Below are 21,736 nucleotides of genomic sequence, written 5' to 3' on the forward strand. Positions count from 1 at the left end.
CCTAAACCTCTTCTGTGTTTGAGACTGATTCACCTCTCCAAAGACACCATCATCATTTGTTCACAAAATGGGAATAAAATAACTTTCAATAGATTGTTCTTTCTGCTGAAGATAAGTTATCTCTCCCTAGGAAAAGGGATGAGAAATAAGGTAAGTTTGTACCTATGACTCTGTGATGAGAAGTATAACCCAAAACCTACCCCAATAACTTAGAACTTCAAACAAAGTGACACGAGACACATCCGGCCAAGCAGCGGCCTTTTAGTGGAGAACGAGACAGCTGCCAGAGTGGTGCTGTCCACAGTGATCTCCGATTTGAATAGGAGATTATCCGAAAATGAGTTATTTCCTCTTCTTCTTCCTCTCTCTTTCCCTCTCCCAGTTCAGGTTCCCCAGGGTAGCGGTCAGGGTGCTAGGCCTGGGGGGCCCCCAGTAGCCTCTCAATAGCAGCATGGATATCCCCGCCAGTGGCAATCAGCGCTTGCAGGTTGGCGTCACGATTGGAGAAGCCCATTGCCTTCAGTTGGTCCAGCTCCTGCTGGAAACGGCCCTCTGATGGGGGTGGTGGCAGTGGTGGTGGTGGTGGTGGGGTCTGAAGGGCATTGGGGCTCGCATGGGCCAGAGCCTGGAGGAGCTGCAGCACAGCTAACGTGGGTTGCTGGGAGGACACTCGGGAGTTTGACCCACCAGCCAGCCCTCCCCCATGACCCCCATGAGGCCTTCCAGAACCCCGTAGGCAGGGTCCCAGCCCTGGAATCTCCATGGAGAGTGTCTGCAGGCCCTGTTCAATCTGTAGCCAAGCCTGTAGAGCCCGTGGATTAGTGAGGATGGGAAGCAGGGGCAGACGGGGCCTCAGAGGGCTGCCAGCAGTGAGCTGGTGCAACAGGGATGGGTTCTGATGCAGTACATTCAGGGCATTCCTCAGGGCAGAGGCAGAGGGCGCGGATGGGCCTGGCAGGGCCCCTTTGCCTATAGTTGGGGACATATCCTGTGAGCCAGGTCCCAATCCCATGTACAGATTGGGTATACTAGAGCTATAGGGTGAAGTGGCCTGTGTTGAGGTTCCCAGAACCCGGCCCTGGGCCCCAGGCCACACATTTCCCAGCCGAAGAGGCCCAGCTGAGGAAGAAGAATTAGAAGGACCAGACAAGGAAGCTGGGCCCTTGGCACGGGGTGCTGAGGCCGGGACTGTGAGCATCAGCTGTTGGATATCGGCATAGACCTGCCGCAGGGCATTATCGCCCCCAGGAACAGCCTTCAGGGCCCCCAGACCTCTCTCGTCTGCTCTTAGCATCAACAATTCCCTCAGCAGAGCAGGGCTCCTAAGGGCCTCGGGCACTGTCTCAGCAGCTTGGGCTGGGGGAGCAGTCTGTGGCTGAGCCATCAGCCGCCCAGGTCCAGTGCCAGAAGGATTGGTGCTGGATGGCGTTTCACCCAGCAGACCTTGTATGGAGGGATCATCCAGGAACTGCACCACAGCTTCGGGGACCGCCATGAGGAGCTGAGCCAAATGGCCAAGAAAGTCAGCCAGATCTGGTGAGCCCCGGGCTATGCGGCCCAGCCTGGTCAGCAGACCAGCAGCCCCTGTACTGGGTGAAGACCCAGGGCTGTTGCTGCCTGGGATGGGTTGATTTGAGGTGGCGGGTGTGGCAGTCAGATGGCATGAGGGGGTGAATCCAGGGAAGCGGTTCCGAACCACCAGATGGACAGTGGTGCCATCAAGGACTCCCCTCTGGTTCAGTGTGTCCTGGTCTCGCAGGATCTTCCCTGTGAAGATGAGCACCAGACGGTTCACGTCACAGTTAAGACGCATTGAGATCTGCTCTTTGAACTCCCTAACACTGCAGTTTTCTGCCAGGGTGAACTCCTGGCGCTCCTGTGGTGTCTTGGCTGTTACTGTGATGATGCGCGGCGGCGGCTCCCGGCCTGCCACCAGCCTGCTATCGCCCGCTTCCTCCCGGGCCCCCGCCATGCTTCAGTGACGCGCCAGTGCCGGTCCGTCTGCCCAAGTCCTTGGGGTGTGGTGCCAGACACCGTGGGGGAGGATGTGGGGCGCTGTGCCTGCTGGGGTGGGGAGCAAGGTTGGCCTTGGACAGCTACCCCTGCCCCCTGCTCTGTGCCTATCCCACCTCCCAGCTCGGTGCTCACCCCCGTGGCTGTAAAACCCTGCAGCTTCCTGGCTCCCCCTGCACCCAGGGCTGCTCCCCATCAGTATCTGGACCAAGCCAGGGCTGGATCCTTTGCCCTGTCCTGCCTACACCCTCGGGAAAGGCTCAGGGAATGTGACCTCATTAATGAAGTCACAATGAGTTGTTATAGCCTTGAAGATAATGGGGGTTGGGCACAAACTTCTAGAGAGCTGGAGGGGAAAGTAGGATCAGGATGAACCTTAGGCACAGTAGTAACCTGCTCTCATGGTGTACTTAAAGAGCCTCATGATGGACTCTTCATGACTACCAGCCTATCACACTGCCTGAATTCCACCTTTAGAATAATCTTCCTAGCTATCTGTTATCCTAAATCCCTCTTGGGAGAAAGAACACATTAGGTCTATATCATCTCATTCATGCTACAAAACAAATTAGGTTTGTTTTCCTTTTTCTGAAGTGATCCATAAAGATCTTGACATAGGCTGAATGTAATATAGAAGAAATCAATATAAATGCTCCACACAAGATCAAAGAAGAGGTGCATAAGCTTACGGTAGGGGGGAAGATATGGCTAAATGAAATAGTGCACATGAAAAAATAGAGAAATGTCCTACAATCAGTTTTACAAGTTGACAGACAACAATCACAAAAGCTAATGCAGGCACAGGATGTAGCAGGGATGTTAGCATAACCTGAATAAGAGTTGTTTATCTTTTGATTTTGTCAGCTCTCATCTGGAATCATTGGATGCTGCATCTTAGTATCTTATCAAACTGGGCCATATCTTGAGGGCAAGTCAAAATGGTGTGGAAACTGGAGACCGTGGCAAATTGCTGACTAGTTTAACAAGCTGTGTTTAGTGTAGGAGTAAGAAAATTTAAAAGGAAGGAAGGATTAATTGCCTCCTATGTGCCAGGCACTGTGTTAAGCAGGTATTTTATAAATATTATCTCATTTAGTTCTCACATAACCCTGAGAAAGAAGGTGCTTTTATTATCTCAATTTTACAGTTGAAGACACTGAGACAAACAGAAGTTAGGTGCTTTGCTTAGGGCCATGTGGCTATTAAGTGTTGGAGGCTGGATTTGAACTCAGGTCTTCCTAATTCAGGTACAGAGCTCTTATCCACTATGCAACTTAGCTAACATGACATGAACACTGTCTTCCAGATATTTAAATGATTGTAACAATAGAAAAAGGATTTGGACTTGTTCTGCTCTGTTCCCAACTAGGAACAGAACTATAAATAATGGGGTAGGAATTGCAGAGATGCAGGTTTGGAATTTATATATCCATGGAAAGGACAACTTCTTAAAAATTCATGGTATTTGTAATCACATAAGCTCATAGTTAGAAGGGATATCACACAGATAAATGGAATTTAAAATAGAATAGGGTAGGCATTTATTAAAAGAAAAATTAATTCTATAGCACCTTAAGGATTGAAGGATCTTTTAACACAGTTGATCTTCCTGACAGACCTTTACCAAGTATGTAACAATTATTTTCTCCATTTGTATAGGAGGATGAAAGTTTAAGCTTTATGTCATGAACAGCTACCTAATAATTGTTATTGTTTAGTCATTTCAGTCATATGCAACTTCTTGTAATCTCATCTAGGTTTTCTTGGCAAAGTTGGTGGGATGGTTTGCCATTTCCTCATTTTACAGATGAGGAAATTGAGGCAATCAAGGTTGAGTGACTTACTGAGGCTAGATTTGAACTCAAGTCCTTCTCTATCTATTCTCTCCATTGCACCACCTTGCTGCTTAGTGATTAGAACTGTTTAAAAGTTGAATGGGCTTGCCATTAGAGCTAGTGAGTTTCCCTTGTCAGAGCTCTTCAAGCAGAGGCTGGATGATCACATCAGGTATGCTATAGTGGGAGATTCCTTTTATGTCTCAGTTATACTAGAGAATTTTAGGGATCCCCTCCAATTCCTATCATATTCTGTGACTCTGAAAGATTAAGTAAGTAGTTAGGTAGGATTCTACCTCTGGTCTGCTCCGTCAGCTCAGTCCCTCTAAAATGCTATTTGAGATTGTAGGAAGGAAAGACATTTTCTGATTGGAAGATGAATGCTTTCCCAATTTTCATAAATACGTTTCTGTGGGAAGTAGGATTTGTTCTGTCATTGGAAGAATAAGCAAGAATTCAACATGAGGGAACAGGTTGGTGGGGGAAGGGTTGATATTCCAGGGATAAGGGAAAGTATGAGTTTTAATGCTGAGATAGGAAAAGGAAGAATATAGGGAAACAGCTATTTGACTATTAAATCACAAATCCTTTAGTTAGATAGGACCTCAGAGATCATCTGGTTCAGCCTATTCTTGAGCAAGTATAGTCTCCACAACATATCTGACATGCTCTTCTGGGACACAGAATAGTCTTCTAGGTAAAGGGCCCGTGTAAGTCTTAAATCTATATGGTAGCTCTTCTTGCTCAACAGGGGGTGTAAGGTTTCTATCCCAAGCTTTTGTCTAATTTAGAAATTGAAGATTCTTGAAACTCCTAAATTTCCTATAATCCAAATTCACTCCTTTGTAATCATTTTAGGGAGGGACTTAACCTTTTAACAAACTGATGGGGGTGGCCTGAGTTTCCCAAGATTCCCTTGGTTATAATTCCAATGAATTGGAGAATAGAAAGCAAAGAATAGCGTCCCCTCACTTCTTGTAGGCATCACTGCATAAATTCTATTTTTTGTTAAAAGTTTTTATCTTTTTTGCATGCATGTGGTCAACAGTAAGCTTCTCAAAGGATTGAGACCACTTGCAATCATATGTCATAGTTATAACCAAACTTGATACTCTAGATGAGAATCAAATGTATCATTTCTCCAGATAGTCCTATATCCTAGACTCTCATTGCAGCCTAAGACTGTATTGCTTTTCTTGATTGCCAATCTACCAATTAATAAATTATTAAGTATCTACTACTAGCACTATGCTATTATACATATTACATTGTTGAATTGTATTGGATTTGCATTCCAGTAGAGTCTCCAAAAAATTTCCAAATGGACTTCTAACTGCACTTTCCTCATCTTAGATTTGTGAAGTTGAATTTTTGGTTCCAAGTGTAAGACTTATTTTTTTTTTAATTGTATTACTATTAAATTTGGTACTTTTATCTTCCTTGAATCCTGATTCCGACCTTCGGTATGTTGAATAATCAACAAGCATTTATTTAATGCCTACTAAGTATCATGTACTTCACTAAATGCTGAGGATGCCGAGAGAGAGAGAGAGAGAGAGAGAGAGAGAGAGAGAGAGAGAGAGAGAGAAAATTTCTTTTTTCAAGGAATCAATTTATTTGAGAAGATTATATACAAACAACTATGAGCAAGTAAATGTGTTTATATGCATATATATTATTTGATAAGTTAGAAATAATCACAGAGGGAAGCTAGCAACATTAAAGGGTTTTGGAGAAAGTCTTCTTATAAAAATAATATGTTAGTGATTTCTCCTATCTTTGCATCTTCTCAAAATGTTATAATCTTGACATCTATGTCTTTGTCCAACTTATTGATAAGAATAGCATAGAACCAACTACTGACCTCTGGGGCTATCACTTGCAAGCTTTCTTTCAAGTTGATAATGAATTATTGATGACTTCATCCCATTGTTCAACTACTTAAAAAGCTAACTACACTCTCACCTAAACCATAGTTTTCCATCTTTTCCCTACTAAAATAGAATGAAAATTTTTTATTAACATTGTCAACATGTCCAAAAAAGAAGTAACAATCTTTTCTCCTAAATCTTTCCCTATCCCCCTTTCTATCCTTCTATTACAGTTGAGGACAATACTATTCTCCCAGTTCCTCAGACTCACAGCCTAAGATTAATCCTTGACTTCTCGTTATCTCCCAATTCTATACCCAATGTGTTGCTAGGGCCTATAAATTGCACCAGACAATGTATATCAAATACTCCTTCTTTCTTTTGACATTTCCACCACTCTAGAGCAAACCTTTATAATCTCATGTTTGGAATACTGTAATAGCTTGCTGGTGGGTTTGCCTGACTCAGATTTCTACTCTATTTATCCAGCAAATTGATTTTTCTAAAGTGTAGTTCTGTCCATGTCCTCCCCCCAACCCCTCTACTCAAAAACTGCAATGGTTTCCTATTGTTTCCAGTATCAAATATAAAATGTTCTGTTTGGAATTCAAAGTACTTCATAATCTAGCTCCCACCTATTTTTATATTCTTCTTGCATCTTACTCCTTTCCAAGAACTCTTCAATTCAGTCATACTAGCCTTTTGGTTCTTCTATGAAAAAGACATTCCATTTCTTGGCTCCAGACATTTTCTCTGGCTGTTCCCTATGTCTGGAATGTGCCCCCACCCCAGTTCTGCCTACTTTGGCTTCCTTTAAGTACCAACTAAAATACCATATTTTACAGAAAACTTTTCCAATCCTCCTTAATTCCAATGCCTTACCTCTCTTAATTTTGTATTTATCCTGTGTGCTTTGTGTATATTTTATTTGCATATTGTCTCCTCCGTTAGACTAAATTTCTTAACGGTGTAAGGGTTGTCTTTTGCCTCTTTTTCTATCCCCATACTTAGCATAGTGCCTGACACATAATAGAAGGTTCATAAATAAATGTTTAGTGATTGATGAATGAATATATAAATGAAAAAGCATTTAAACACCTATGTACATATCATACTAGGTATTGAGGTTATAAATGCAATATAATTGTTCCTATTCTCAAGGAGCTTATATAGAGGGGACAGCAAGTTGAAGGAAATAGTATTCTAATCTTTATGTTTCTGTGTATTTCTCATTTTATAACATTTTCTGTTGAGTTCAAATTTTTAACCTGTTATTTGTTTCCATTTTTTGGGTGAATTCATCTAATTCACATTCCATGCTTTAATATATAGTATTTATTTTCCTTGTTCCTATTTTCCTCTCTATCCTTCCTCATTATCCTGATCCCTCTACTTTGCTTTTTCCCCACTACCTTGCCCCTCCTTTTAACCTACCTCTTTCCAAGAATTCCTCCCTTATCCTATCCCCCAAACTCATCTCCCATGAACTTCTCATTTTCATTTGAATTGAAAAGATTTTTATATCCTTCCAATCTATATACATATATATATTGTTACGTCTTTGTCCTATTCCTGTTACTATTATACATCCTTCCATATCACCATTCCCATCCCATTCCCTTAACCATTTTTTTTGGTTGAGGCAACTGGGATTAAGTGACTTGCCCCCCAGGGTCACACAGCTAGGAAGTGTGTAGCTGAGGCCAGATTTGAACTCAGGTCCTCCTGACTTTAGGGGTGGTGCTCTATCCACTGTGCCACCTAGCTGCCCCATCCCCTTATTTCTTTTTAAATTTTGAATAAATATTCCCTTACTATATATATGTGTGTGTGTTTATGTGTGTGTGTGTGTGTATTGTTCCCTCTTTGTCCCATTCTTATGTTATATACCCTTCCATATCACCATCCCCATCCTATTCCTTTATCCTCTTATTTCTTTATAAATTTTGAAGAATGTAATTCCCTTCTAAATGTATATGAGGTTCTCTATTTAATCCAGATCTCATGTGAGTAGGGTGTCCTCTAGGAATCACTCCCTTATCCTTTCTTCCCTCAACTTATTTCTTTGTGAATTTAGAAGATACCTTCTCTTTCTCTCTCTCTCTCTCTCTCTCTCTCTCTCTCTCTCTCTTTCTGTGTGTGTGTGTGTATATATATATATAGGTTTTCTGTCCTTGATCTATTATCTATTCTCCAGATTATTTTTTTCTGATGTTTCACATTCTTTTTTATTTTTTCTTCTTTATATTTTGTTTTATTATTTCTTTGTCTCATAACTTTTCTGGCTTCCCCTAGCCTGTTCTAATTTTCACGTTCTAAATTCAAATAGAAATGAGAGGACAAGTGGATAGAGCTGGGAAATAGGATAAAGGAGGGATTCTTGGAGGAGGGTAGGTTAAGTAATAGAGGGCAATGTAGTAGAGAGAAGGAAATTTCTTAAGGTTCTGGATCTTTTTTCACTTAACTTTCTTTTGATAATTTTGGATTTTTTATTGTTCCTTTTAAAAACTTTTCCTTCAATCTCTCTTATTTGATTTTTAAAATCTTTTTTGATTTATTCTGTGAATTCTTTGGGGGCAGGTGAAGTTACTCTTTGTAGTAAGAGAGGGTTTTTTTTTTTTTTTTGCTGTTTCTTTTTGCATCAGTATGTTCTTCTGAAGATAAAACCAATCTTCTCTATTCCCATAATAACTGTCTTTGGTTAAGTTCTTTCTTCTTTATCTATTCATTTAAAAATATTTATAATGGTTTGTTATTATAATCACTTTTAAATCTGGAGTCCAGGTCTTGGGGTTTCTGGCCTCAGGTTTTTCTTAGTTATTTTTTGAGCTTTGTTTTAAGTCCTAAACATATCTCTACTCCTTCCCCCCTAAGCTATAGCTAGGATGCCAGCCCACTATGCTAGTAATACTCTTGCTTCTTAAGAACCCTCCAGTGTCTATAACCTTCATTTCTCCCTTCTGGCCTGTAACCAAACCCAAGAACTCAGTTTTCCTCTGAGTGCCCATAGGCAGTAGCATTCCCACCCTATTACTTTTACACTCACCAGACTTGTATGGCATCCTTGCTCAAGGCCACGTCTGGGCCTGGATAGGCCTGACATCCCTTGTCAATAGAGATTTCCCCAATCTTCCCTTGCTCAGATGCCTGATTCCCCAAGCTATCTAAGAGGTGAAAATTCTTGTGACTAAAGCCAGGGCTGCCTCAGAGCTCAACTTTACCTCAGGGCTAACAGCTTGCTATTTCAGTGGATATAGCTTAGAAGTGTTTACATTTCACTTTGGCTAAATCTCTATCTTGGTATTTTTCTTCAGATCTTCTCTAGTTTTCCCAAGAGGACCACTGTTCTACCCCAACTCTTTGTTATAGTAATAGTAGTAGTCATTATTGTTGTTATTGTTCCACTCTACATTAACCTTAAGGCATTATTTTCGGATGTTTGTGGAGGAAATCTGGAAAGCTTGACATTTTCTGATTTACTCTTCCATCTTCCCAGAACCTTCTCTTCTACCTGTATATATTTTGCATGTACCCATTTTTTATATGTTGTATCCTTCACTGGGATGTATGTTTTTGAGGAAAGGAACTAACTTAAAAGTCATGAAAAGTCAAACCTGTTTTAGGATGGGGAAAAACTGGACATGTTTGTAGGTAACATAGAAGGAACTCATAGTTAAAGAGAGATTGAAAATTTAAAAAAATGAAATGCAATGATAAAAAGGGAAAGAGATAGGAGGGAATGGTAGATGTAAAGATTTGGCCTCAATAAAGAAAAGAGGAATCTCAGGAAAAGAGTGAGGGAGGATAGGATAGTGGCTGGTAATTCTGCAATTCTAATGGGAAAAAAGAGGTGCTCTAAAAGATGACTTTGTTTGCTTAAACAAGAGATAAAATTCTCAGATGAGAAGGGGAAAGGAAAAGGTAATATAGTAATATAAGATGATTAAGGAGAAAAAGATATTTTGAACAGTTACTGGAGGAAAATGGATAGAGAATAAATCAAGGAAGAATTAAAGAATTGCCATGTGATGAGGGGGAATTTAAATTGAATAAGTTTGGCAGTTAGGTGGCACTGTGAATAGAGTGCAGGTCCTGGAGTCAAGAACACCTGAATTCAAATACAACCTCAGATCTTCTAAGTAGGGCAACTGCTATGCAAAGTTGTTTGCTCCATTTTTCTCTCTTGTAAAATGAATGTAAGGAAGAAATGACAAATCACTTCAATATCTTTGCCAAGAAAACCCCAAACAAATTCATGAAGAGTTGGACATGACTGAAAAATGATTGAACAACAACAAATTTGCAGTGGACATAGAACAATTAAAGAACTTTCTATAGTGATGTTGAATAGCTCAAAAGTAAGTGAAGAGAGAAAATATATTGTAGGGAGGCAGGAAACCCAGAAATGACGTTTTCTATCATTTGAGCTTCATTAGTGGATACTTTGTGAGCACTTTTCGAAGATACTATATTTAGGGAATTTTTTTTCAAATATAGTTTGGATGAGGATCATGAAGTTAGAGCTGGAAAGGACCTTTAAGTTTATTTTAATCATTTCATTTTATAGAGGAAATGAAGACCAAAAAAAATCAAACAATCCTAAAAGGTTATACATCTAATAAGTGGCCGAGGCCAGGTCTAACCAAATCTGCTGATTCTATAATCATCATTCTTTTCACTTTGACCACACCACTTCCTATTCAGTTATGGGAAATATCACCCCCACCACTTATCATCTCTCCTTCCCACAACTCACTTAATGCTCAAACTTGAAAAAACCATTTATATTCAGTTCTTTCACTCTTTTTGCTATTACTCTTTTTAAAATTTTTTATTTTTAATTAATGGAATGAAATGAAAATTTCTACAACTTAGCACAATATAAACAATGATTTATATGAAACTTCAAATATATTATCAAGTTGCTATTCTTTACAAATACACACAAAAAATTGTCATGTAAATTTCTTTTTTTTCCTTTTTTTCTTCCTTCCACTATGCCCAAGTGATGGCTACCATTAGACATAAATAAGTGTATATATAAACATGCACAGATATATATGTATATTTGCATGTATATACACATATGTAAAATATATATAAAATTATTGCATACATCCATGTGATTTCTCATTACTTTTCTAAATCCTCTGCTTTCTGGCTTCTAACATCCTCATGCAATAGAATTTGCTGAATTTGCATAGTTACCAATTTTCTTTAAATGCTAGTTCTGATGGCCTTTTTGTCAATTTTAATCCTTCTTGAACTCTTCACATCATTTAATTTTGTTCAACAAATTTAACTCCTACCTACTCTTTTTTAATCTAGGTTTTTTGTAACACTGTTTCTTCTGGTTCTCTTCCTTAACACTATTTAAATTTTACTATCTCTCAGCCTTCCTTGCTGGTTCTTCATCCATGTTATGCCCACAAACCAAGATTGTACCCTCAAGGATAAGTCCTCTTTTCACTGTATACTATCTCCTTTGGTGATCTTATCAAGTCCCATCAGTTCAATCTTAGTATCTCTGAAAAGGATTCCCATTTCTACATGGAGATTGAATAGAAGTAGATAAGTAGGGCTTCAGTGCTCTAGAACCCAAGGATTTAGTTCAAACATCTGCAAAAATTCATAGGTAATACTTAGAATTTATAATTCTTGAAGGTAATTCCTGTGAATATATGTATATAAAGAAGCATATATGTATATGGGTATATGTAGTTAGGTTCTGATTAATGCAACTGATGAATCTGTGTATGTATATGGGTATATATAGTTAGGTTCTGATTAATGCAACTGATGAATCTGTTTATTGATTACATTGTTAAAATCCACACTGTATGCTAGAACCAATGACATTTTTAATATAATTATAAATTTGAGTAGTATGAATTTATATACATACAATCATTTAAAGGATACATTATTTGCATTATTTTTAGCTGCATGTATAAAGGGTGTTTGATTTTCTTCTAACTCATTTGCTGCAGTCATAGTATATAATTAGAGCCACAGTATATTAGAGATAATGTGCTATATTCAGCAGTTTGTTATTCCTATTTTCTCTGTATTACCTGTTATCTTGAATATTCTTGTAATTTCTTAGATTGAGTCAGAAGGAAATAATTTCATTGGATGAACAAAAAAAACTGATCTCATTCTTGTAGGTTTTTAAATAGCTAAGCCCTGGATATAGAAATGTGGGCCATTTTAGAGAAAGATGGTAGTGAGGGAAGAATTAAGTTCTTCACTTCTTATCAGAGAAGATGAGATTTTATCTTCTCTCCTTCCCCCATTAGCCATGGTCACCAACAACAGAGATCCTCACTCAGAGGGAAATACCTCATCCACAGTCAGAGAATTTGGTCTAGACAGTTTGAGGCAAGGTTAAAGTAGACATATATAGACAGTCTAGAAATAGTTTCTGGAAACAAAAAAGAGCGTTGGCAATAACTCAAGATAGAATGACTCCTACCTTTTGAGAGTTGACTTCAGACAAGACTGTGTAAGAAGCAGGATTTGGAAACCTTATTGTAACAAATCTGTGAATTACCTTAGTCATATGTGCTCTATATGTGTACCATACCACCATTAGATTATAAGTTTGTGCCAGCTCTACTCAAGGACTCTTTCTATTTTTGTGGAAGAGTAAGCCCTTGGTTTCTTCAGGGAATGTTTTATAACTAATATTATTACTTTATCATTTATGAATTCTTTTTGGGTTTTTTCCTGAAAATTGGTAGTGTTAACTGTTAGTGGAAAGCTCATGGGGACTGGTAGGGACTAATGAGCTATCATTTTAGCAAGGGGGTTCCCCCCTAAAACAAATACTAGGCACTGAGGTCCTATCTTGAGCTGAACTGCCTGCAGAAGACACTATGTACCAAATATATGCTTATTTATTTATCTATTTTTTTCAGGAGCAATTGGGATAAGTGACTTGCCCAAGGTCATACAGCTAGGAAGTGTTAAATGTCTGGGATCAGATTTGAACTCAGGCCCTCCTGACTTCAGGGCTAGTGCTCTATCAATTGCACCACCTAGCTACCCCAATAGATGCTTATTTAAAGACTAAAGACTCATACAAAGCAGGCACTCCAAAGGTCAGAAGTGGTACTAGAATACTTTTAAGGTATCTATGATGGTGACAGAACAACCTTATATGGTGTCCCTGCACCAAAGAAAGTGCTGTGCTACTTGAACAAAGCAGAATTGCACTATCACAAAGGAAATATGGGACATGCAAATCTAGAAACTTTTGCATCATAAATATTTAAATGGATTATTTATGACAAACATGTGTTAGAACTTTATGAACTCTTATTGGACTGATCAGTCACAATTGAATATGAGTCCAATATCATGGTGTCATTAGAGTATGGAAAAAGAATAGCATAAGTAGTCAGTGTTCTCTGAAACTTGTCCCCACTACTATAAGTGAAAATTTAGGGAAGTAACTCATATTGAATACTAAATATAACTTAGGGAGAACCAATTTTGATGAGATTTTCTATGCTTTTATAAGCAGTGACTTATTACTGTGATAATCTCTGTGTGTGTGCATGGAACAGAGAACAGAAGGGAGGGGGAGAGGTAAGAAATGGTAAAAGATGAATTTCATAGAAATATTCAAAAGGTAAAATATAGCAGAACAATGATCCTTGTTTTGGCTTGAAGAAGTCTAGACCTCAAGATTCCAGCATAGAAAGTATCATAGTGTTTATATAGAATTTATAGAATTTTCTCTTTTACAGAGATATACCATATACCTTTATTATCTGAAAAAGCATGCCTTGCAAAAATAGGTAATAGCTAGTTGTATTCATATGAAATAGCCCTCTTAGAACTCCTAATGGACTGGTGGCAACTTTAGATTTAGTTTGTTGCAGTTTGAGGTGGACACAGGATGTGGAGAAAAAAAAATGTTAGTTCTCAAAAGAATGTAGAAACTTTTGAACATGAATCAAGAATATCAAAAAAAGAAAAATTCATTGAGAACAATGCATCTTGGGAGCCAGGGCATCAGGCAGAATGGCACTGATACCTACGACAAAGCTAAATGAAGAACCACTAGAAGAAAACATTTGAGCACTGTAACATGCAGGGTTTCTGGGAAGAAACTGAAGAGATCCCCAAACTATGTAACTACCACAATGGTATGTTGGATTTAAGAGGACTATAAATCCATTCTAAGTATGCCATGTAAACCAAAAAAGCTAATGTACTATAGAAGAATAAAGTCCTAGTGACAAAAATTGGTACTGTGATAGACCCACTGTACTCTTCCCTTAGTGAGAACAAATGCCAAGGCTCTCATACAAAGGAAAATCTGTACCTCCAGCTCCCTTTTTAAAAATTAAAGTTTAGAAGGAATATGTTAATTTTCTTTTACTTTTTTTTTTCCCCTGAGGCAATTGGGGTTACATGACTTGCCCAGGATCACACAGCTACGAAGTGTTAAGTGTGCGAGATCAGATTTGAACTCAGACCCTCCTGACTTTAGGACTGGTGTTCTATCCACTGTGTGATTAAGTTCGTAATCAAAGTTTTACTTAGTTTTGAGTCACCAACAACAAGAGTAAAGGACTTATGACTGTTTAAAAAAATTGTAGGAAGGTAAAGGGAGTTTTGGCATTGATTTGACTCAGAGGATAAAGCTATATTTGTTTGTGGTTTTGCTAATAACAAGAAACTGTTAATTACCTACAAAATAAAAATTGGGCTCTACTCTAGAGAAAAGGGCAATAACTGGGGACTATACACTTTGGGGTATGTAGGTAAATGAAATTCTCTTTTTCCACAATGGAAGAATTTCAAACAGTAAATAATGAAGAAATTCCATTTTTTAAAGGGGATAAAAGGCAATCTTAAAATATTTCAGAAGGATGTAAGAAGAAGATAAAGGGATATAATATAAAGAACCACTGAACATTTGAAGGTACTTGAATAGTAGATCTGCAACTTCTTTCCCCCAGAGCATGAAGCTGGTCCCTCTGCAAAAAAAAAGGTTATTAGAGAAGACCAGTGATTCTTACACCACAATATTGACAAAAGGACTAGCAATAAAACTCATGGCCTCAGATGTTTATATAAAGTGAGGCTGATTTTATGCAAGAGGCAAATTTGACACCATAGGAGTCACTGTGGGTTGGTGGAATCATATTTTTAGAAATGTGATACTCTTGAAAGGTGTATTTAAAAGAACAAAATAAGGAAAAAGTATAAGGAGAGGGGATCATTGTGTATAAAAAAAGAATATACTCATATAAGATATTCCAAAAATCAGAGGAAAAATTATAACAAAAATGAGAGAAATGGGCTAATGGGGGAAGAAACAAATAGTGTAGTGGTAACCAGATGTGTGCTATAATCAGTTTCAAAAGGCTCCTATTAAATTTTCAGTAGGAATACCTTTGGAAATTAGCCAATTAAAACTGGGCTTGATTTAATATTCTGTTGATTATCTAGATTTAAGAAAGTCATGGAGTAAATGTTGATAATGAATTCTATGTAAAAGTGCTCTAAATACTTTGGGTTGTTAAACCTTTGTCAACATACCCCTGGGTGGGTATCTATACAAACCACACTCTTATAAGAGGAAATAAATGTCTTGGGGAAAACAAAACAAAACAAAAAGATGTGATATGAGAGAAATGGGGAGAGTGGAGAACTTCAACTTCCCAGCCATTTTGGGAAATGTGGGGGAATATTAGGAGGAAGTGACTACTCCATCTTTTAATTTGTGATAGAGAAAAAAATGATCCCAGTCTGAGGGGTATCATTGAGATGGAGAAAGCAGATTTCAAAAGGTACAGAGAAAATATAGGTAAAATAACATGACCTCAAATTTGACAAGAAATATTGATCAGAGGCTGAAAAGAAGGTCTCAAGAATGTAATTTTGAAGAAAGAAGAGAAAAACAATCCAACAAGAAGAAAGGGGGACATTGTCAAAAATACTAATATATCATCAATTTTGATTGATTTGTATGATATTTTAAAAGAGAAAAACAAAGGCATAGACTGACAGTCCTGTAAAAATAGTTTGTGAGTATAAAGATTAGAATAAGTCTAAGCTGTTGTTGAAATCTCAGACAAATAAAAGAACATTTTAAATGACAACTTTTTGAAGACAAAAGATCAAAGAAGGGATTGATTTGAACTGAATAAGTTTGTTTGAGTAGTGAATGGATGATAAGCCTAATGGCTTTTTTTTTTCTGCTGAAAAGAATGATTTTTGAATTAGGAAGAATATTACAGTATGAATATTTGAGAGTTCAAAACCTAGATAAGACAATGATAAGAGAAGACCTTGTTCTCCTTCTGAGTTAATCTCACTAGGATTGGATGGATATTTATCTTCCAAGTACAAGTAAAATTAATGGTCCACCGTCAAACAAAAAATACTGGTAAAATTAAAAAAAAAGCCAAAAAGACCCTGTCCCTGCTCTTAAGGAGCTTAGTCTAATGGGAGATAGAACATATAAGTAATACATGATATATAGAGAACAAATGGAAGACAATCTTAGAGAAAAGGTAATGGTGGGGGCCTGATATAGCATAGCAAAAGGTAAGATTTGAGCTAAGTAATGAAGGAAATATCAGGCAAGAGTTCAGATTACAACACAGTAACACGAGCTCCATTGTGGTTGCTGTCAAAAAATTTTGGGACAGAGACTGAAGCTACAATTTCATTGATCCTAGTGAATACCCTTTCTCCCAAGACATTGCTTTCTCTGCAATGTATACAATATTAGTAAGTTGCCTAAAGCAGTGAGAGATTTTTTTTTTTTCAGGATCCCCCAGCTACAGTCAATTGTGGGAAGTAATAAGCACCACAGTTCTGGAGAGAACAGGCCAAGAAGAGAAAATACAAGAATAATTGAACTACTTGAAAGCTGTGACCAGAAAAAAAGGTTGGCACAGTGAAGCAAGAAATAATCTAAGAAAATTGTCCTGGAGTGATGTAACATGAGGGGAATGTAGAAATAGAAAAAAATCCACTATTTACCACCTCAAAGAGATCCTTTATGGAAAACATATAGGAATATTATTGTCAAATTTTGAGACCCCCAGATCAAAGAGAAATTTTTGCAATAAACAAGAAAAAACAATTCAAATACGTTGGACCTATAATTAGAATTGCACAGGACTTAACAGTCACCATGATAAAAGACTGCAGGTCCTGCTGTCATATATACCAGCAATCAAAAGAAGTAGGCCTGCAGCCAAAATATCACATCCCCTCATTATTTTCCAGACTTTCAACCAAAACCAAACTCAATAGAAAATTTAACATACCAGGGCAAATATCAAAGATAAATTTCATGGAATTCAACATGTACAAATTAGTAGTTAAATAGGAAATACTACTTATATATCATAAAGGGGAATATAGCACCCTCCTAAAATTTATAAGAGGGGAGAAATGTGTAGAGTTGGGGAAGCAAAGGATGGAGGAAGAAGACGAGAGAAATCTGTGGATGGGGGAATTTAAATAATAGCAAGTTAAAGAATAGAATTAAAGCAAGAGTTAGCAAGAAGGAAAGAAGAAATATATATAAATACTACAACAAAGATCAGGACTAGAATTTATTAGAAAAAAAGTAGGGCTGGTAATCATTGATCTTAGACAAAGTCAAACTTAAAAGATTCAATCGAGAAATGTTATGTCAGCCATATTAATATTGTTTTAGATGCATGTTTATATTGGATAAATGCTTGTATGTGTAAGTATATGTCAATATATATATATGCATGTTGCTTTTTACATATTTGTGTGTGTATATATGTATATATATAATATATATTTATGTGTCCGAGTCTGAGTGTGAATGTATATGTATATATATATGTGTGTGTTGTATATGTATGTGTCTATATATAAATATATCTATGATTAATTATAGTCTGTTTAAAAGGGGAGGCATATGAAAGGGGAAAAACAAAGTAAAAAAATGTGCAACAAAGAACAAAATAATGTACAAGATGGACACTCATGAAAATAATTTCTTCTATTATATATACTCTCTTAAACTGGTAATTTATTGTTATATATTTTAAATCCTCCCTGATGCTCTGTTGCGTTGTTTCATTTTATTTTCCTTTCCTGTTTTTTTTTTCTATTTTTCTTAAGAAAATGGGGACAGCTAGATGGCACAGTGGATACAGCACTAGTCCTGAAGTCAGGAGGACCTGAGTTGTTTAAATCTGATCTCAGACACTTAACACTTCCTAGCTGTATGACCCTGGGCAAGTCACTTAACCCCAATTACCTCAGCTAAAAAAATAAAAAAATAAAAAAATAAAGGGAAAAACAAAAATGGGTAACCTGCAGGGAAATTGCCCCCCCTTAATTAGCTGAAGGAAATAGAAATGTTGGGCTAAATTAGAAAAAACAAAAAACAGAGAACATAGGACAAGTAGCTCTGCCCTAGAGATTAACCTTCCCCCCCCAACAATTTTTTCTCATGCCTTCCCAAAAAACTTTCTTAGCTCTCCCACAGGATTTAGAGATATAAAGGAACTTAGATATCAGATCTTTTCAGGTGAAGAATATGAGGCTCAGAAAGGGGAATTGATCTGCTGTTGAAAGTGGAGGAGTCAGAATTTGAACCTATTTCCTTTGATTACAATTCCATAGCACTGTTACTATATTTCTATTTCTCTTAAATCCACTCCTACCATATGTCTTCCATATTTCTTTTTAAGTTCCAACTAGTTTTCCTCCTCCCTCCAATTCCTTTCTAAATTCCCTCCATTCTTTTTTGAAGACTCCCTTCTCCCCACACCAACACCCCTCTGCCCACCTTCTCAGTCCCACCAAATATGCAGACAAAGACAATGGCTGACACTGGAAGTTGGATATAATTGCATCCTTGAGGCAGGCACAGGGCAGAGGGGGCACTGAACAGAGCAGACCCCCCAAGATTTGGGGGTCATCTGATTAGACAATGACCCATCCTCTTTTTCTCTCCCTCTCTTCCTCAGTCATTTGGAACAACTTTTTCCACGTAAAGGGCATCTCGGTAAATTTAGTTCATAGTGTGGCTGCATTCCAAGGGGGGTGCAGCAGGGAGTGGGGCAGGTCTGGGGACAAGGGCAGGGGTAAGGGGGCCAATCCTGTTAGGATGTTTGTGACTCCCTCAACTTCTCCACAGCCCTGTCCACATCACCCTCTGTGGCAATGAGGGCCTGGAGGTTAGCCTCTGAGTTGAGGAAACCCATGGCTTGCAGCTGTTCCAGCTGGGGCTGAAAGTGGGCCTCAGGCTGCTGTAATGGAGATACCTGCAGCTGGGGGCTGCTGTTGGTCAAGACCTGCAACATCTGGAGGAGGGAGGTGGACTGAGGTTCTACCTCAGCCAAGCCTAGACCAGGGGACACTGTTCGGGCAGCCATTTCTGAGGGCTCCTCTGAGTTTGTCATTGATGTTGGATTGCTTAGGGAGAAGGTACCCATGTCAGCCTCAGCAATGACAGAAGGGATCCCCAGGACCCCAAGGGAAGGTGTGAACCAGAGCAAGAGACGGGGAGCCTCAGTGGCAAGGGTTTGTAGGCCATTCTCAATTTGTATCAGGGCCTGTAAAGCACGAGGGTTTGCCATGGCTGCTTGGAGGTGGATGAGCAGTGGCAGCTGGCTTCGCATTTCTTCCTGAAATTGCAGGGCACCTGGAGGGGAGGCTTCCAGTGTGACTGGTCGAGGGGGCCTCACATAGGTTGGCGCAGCCAGCCATGCGGGCTCTGGTGCTTGGGGGCCTCCAGCAACTGGAGTTGGGGACGTGGTCATAATGCCATCCCCACTGGTGTCTGTCAGACCTGACACCAGATTGGGCATGTTGGTGCTGTGGCCTTTGGGGCCTACGCTACCATCATCTTCCTTGTCACTACCCCTATTGGAGCTGCTGGTTGAAGGGGTTTTCAGAAATGCAGGGCAGGTGCTCTTGGCTTTGACAGCAAGAGGCTCTTTGGGTAAGGACTGTCTGGTTCCAGACTGCTGGACTGGGGGTACGGTGGGGGGCACATGATCCCCTGACAGAGACATTGGGCCAGGATCTTGACTGAGACCCAGAGGGGATACTGGCCCCTGCAAGAAAGCACCCAAGCCCTGTGGAGGGTCAGAGACCTGCTGGAGATAGCCCGCTAGCCCTATGCTGGGAAAGCTGGGAGATCCTTCTTGGGAGTTTGATCTGAGTGGGACAGGCCTGGAGTCCTGGCCTCCACGCCGCCACTCCCGTCTTCCTGCTGTGATCCCATACTGGCTGGCCCAGGGATTGGGGAGGGGGTTACAGTTCTCAGTCCGTGAAGGCTGACTACATCCTGAACTGGTGGTACTGGAGGTGGCAGCTGCCGCCGCAAAGGGATTCCCACCAAACTGCTCCTGTACTGCATTTAGCATGGGATCCATGACATCAGTGTACATGGTCCGCAAGGCATTGTAACCACCGGGGATACTCTCCAGGTTACTGAGTGCCCTGTCCTGGCTCCGCATCATTTCCTGCATCATAGCTGGGTTACGCAAGAATTCTAGGGTTTGGCGCATGATCTCTGGGTTGTTGAGGATGTGCCCAATCTCCGGGTTGTGCTGGATCAGTTGCTGCATGTAGGGATTGTCAAGGACCAGCTGACGGACCAGGCCCGTATTGGAGAGGAGGCCCTGGATGAAGGGGTCATCGATGATCTGGGCCACCAGCTCGGGCACGGATATGTGCTGCCACAAGAGCTGGCTCTGCAGGTCAGGAAAGCTGCCGGACGTGAGACCCAATCCATTGAGCCCCGTGAGGACACCCAGGCTGAAGGGGTGTGCCCCGCCGGGGTGGACTGGGACTGGTGGGGGGGGTGGAGGGGGTGGAGGGGGCGGGGCTGGCTGGCCGGAGGCCAGGTACTCTGGCCCCCCACCCCGCTTCTGCATCTTGATGACTAGGTGGACGGTGAGCCCATCGCGAATGCCACACTGGACCAGGGAGTCTGGATCCTTGAGGATCTTTCCGGCAAAGATAAGGACCAGCTGGTCAGGGTGGGCCTTGAAACGCTGAGAGATTTCCTTCTTCAGCTGCTGGATGGTGCAAGTGTCCTGTACTGCAAACTCCTCCTTGTCCTTGGGTGTCTTCACCGTCACCTTGATGATGTGGGGGTCCGTGGTGGAGGCAGGGCTGGCCCGGGGTGGGACCTCTCCGCTCTTGGCCATGGTGGGCAGAGGGGCTGGGTCGGTGGGGACGCAGCTGAGGGTGGGGGGATGAGGCCTTAGGGTTGGGGCCAGGGGAGGGGGAAACTTGTAAGGAATTGCCCTGAGTGGGAATGGGGTCCAGCACTCACAACTAAATGACAGAACACCTTCCCTTAGGGAGATCTCCCTTACTCTCTAATCGGCTTCCTTCCTGCTTGGGGTTGATTCTTTAAAGGGCCATGGAGGGGCCACAAGGGAGAAGGGGACTTTGGAGACTCGAAGGGGAATTAAGTGGTTTTGGGACAGTTAGAGGGCACAGGGGTGGGATTAACTCAAGGTGGGAAAAAGGAATGAAGATGAGAAAGGCTTAAAGCCCTGCTCACAAATAAACAGAGTCCCCAGCCTGGGTGCACGTACCAGTCAGCCGCGGCCCAGTCCCTCCTTTCAGGCAAGCCTCCGTGCGGCCCTCATCCTCCCCCAGCCCCGGATGGAAGCCTTCTGACCTGGAACCCATCCTCCTACTCTCTCCTGCTGTCTGTGACCTCAGTGCTGACATCACAGCCACCTTACTTCTTGGGGAAATCTTGGAGTTCTAGAAATTCCCCTTAACCCTCTGACTCCAATTGGCTATAAAACTTCTACTCCTCCACATATATATACTCTGCACAGCCCTCTGACACTCCCAGATCTCCAAGGTCCAGAGAAAAGGATAGACTTCAAGAACCATGATCAGAGCTGGAGAAGAGAGCATCTTACTCCAGCTTGTACTTCAACTATAGCCCAGTTCCTTGGAGTTGAGATATTGCTATTACTTGGGGCAGGTGGGAGGAGGGGTTATCTTGTGAAGAAATAAGAC

At 40.4% G+C, this 21,736-nt stretch overlaps 2 protein-coding genes across 3 annotated transcripts; both read right to left on the bottom strand.

Annotated features, from left to right (window-relative positions):
• Positions 1–241: 241 nt before the first annotated feature.
• On the bottom strand, positions 242–2,231 carry LOC127555342 (ubiquilin-1-like). The gene has a single exon (XM_051987574.1). It carries the CDS (start codon positions 1,970–1,972, stop codon positions 413–415), a length of 1,560 nt encoding a protein of 519 aa, XP_051843534.1. The 5' UTR covers positions 1,973–2,231; the 3' UTR covers positions 242–412.
• Positions 2,232–18,566: 16,335 nt separating this feature from the next.
• Positions 18,567–21,388, bottom strand: UBQLN3 (ubiquilin 3). Of its 2 annotated transcripts, none has more exons than XM_051987571.1 (2): positions 21,298–21,388; positions 18,567–20,935 (listed from the first exon to the last, which is right to left on the bottom strand). In XM_051987571.1, the coding sequence occupies exon 2, from the start codon at positions 20,899–20,901 to the stop codon at positions 18,844–18,846; it is 2,058 nt and encodes a 685-aa protein (XP_051843531.1). In that variant the 5' UTR covers positions 20,902–20,935; positions 21,298–21,388; the 3' UTR covers positions 18,567–18,843. The 2 variants fall into 2 exon arrangements, with proteins under 2 accessions (XP_051843531.1, XP_051843532.1); XM_051987572.1 differs by having other exon boundaries at positions 18,567–20,956; positions 21,298–21,353.
• Between the last annotated feature and the right edge of the window lie 348 nt (positions 21,389–21,736).

Source organism: Antechinus flavipes, chromosome 3, assembly GCF_016432865.1.
Source record: "Antechinus flavipes isolate AdamAnt ecotype Samford, QLD, Australia chromosome 3, AdamAnt_v2, whole genome shotgun sequence".
Lineage (NCBI taxonomy): Eukaryota > Metazoa > Chordata > Mammalia > Dasyuromorphia > Dasyuridae > Antechinus > Antechinus flavipes.

What these genes read in the sequence shown, in the direction of transcription:
- LOC127555342 (XM_051987574.1), bottom strand. Translation starts at nt 1,972, where the DNA reads ATGGCGGGGGCCCGGGAGGAAGCGGGCGATAGCAGGCTGGTGGCAGGC.
- UBQLN3 (XM_051987571.1), bottom strand. Translation starts at nt 20,901, where the DNA reads ATGGCCAAGAGCGGAGAGGTCCCACCCCGGGCCAGCCCTGCCTCCACC.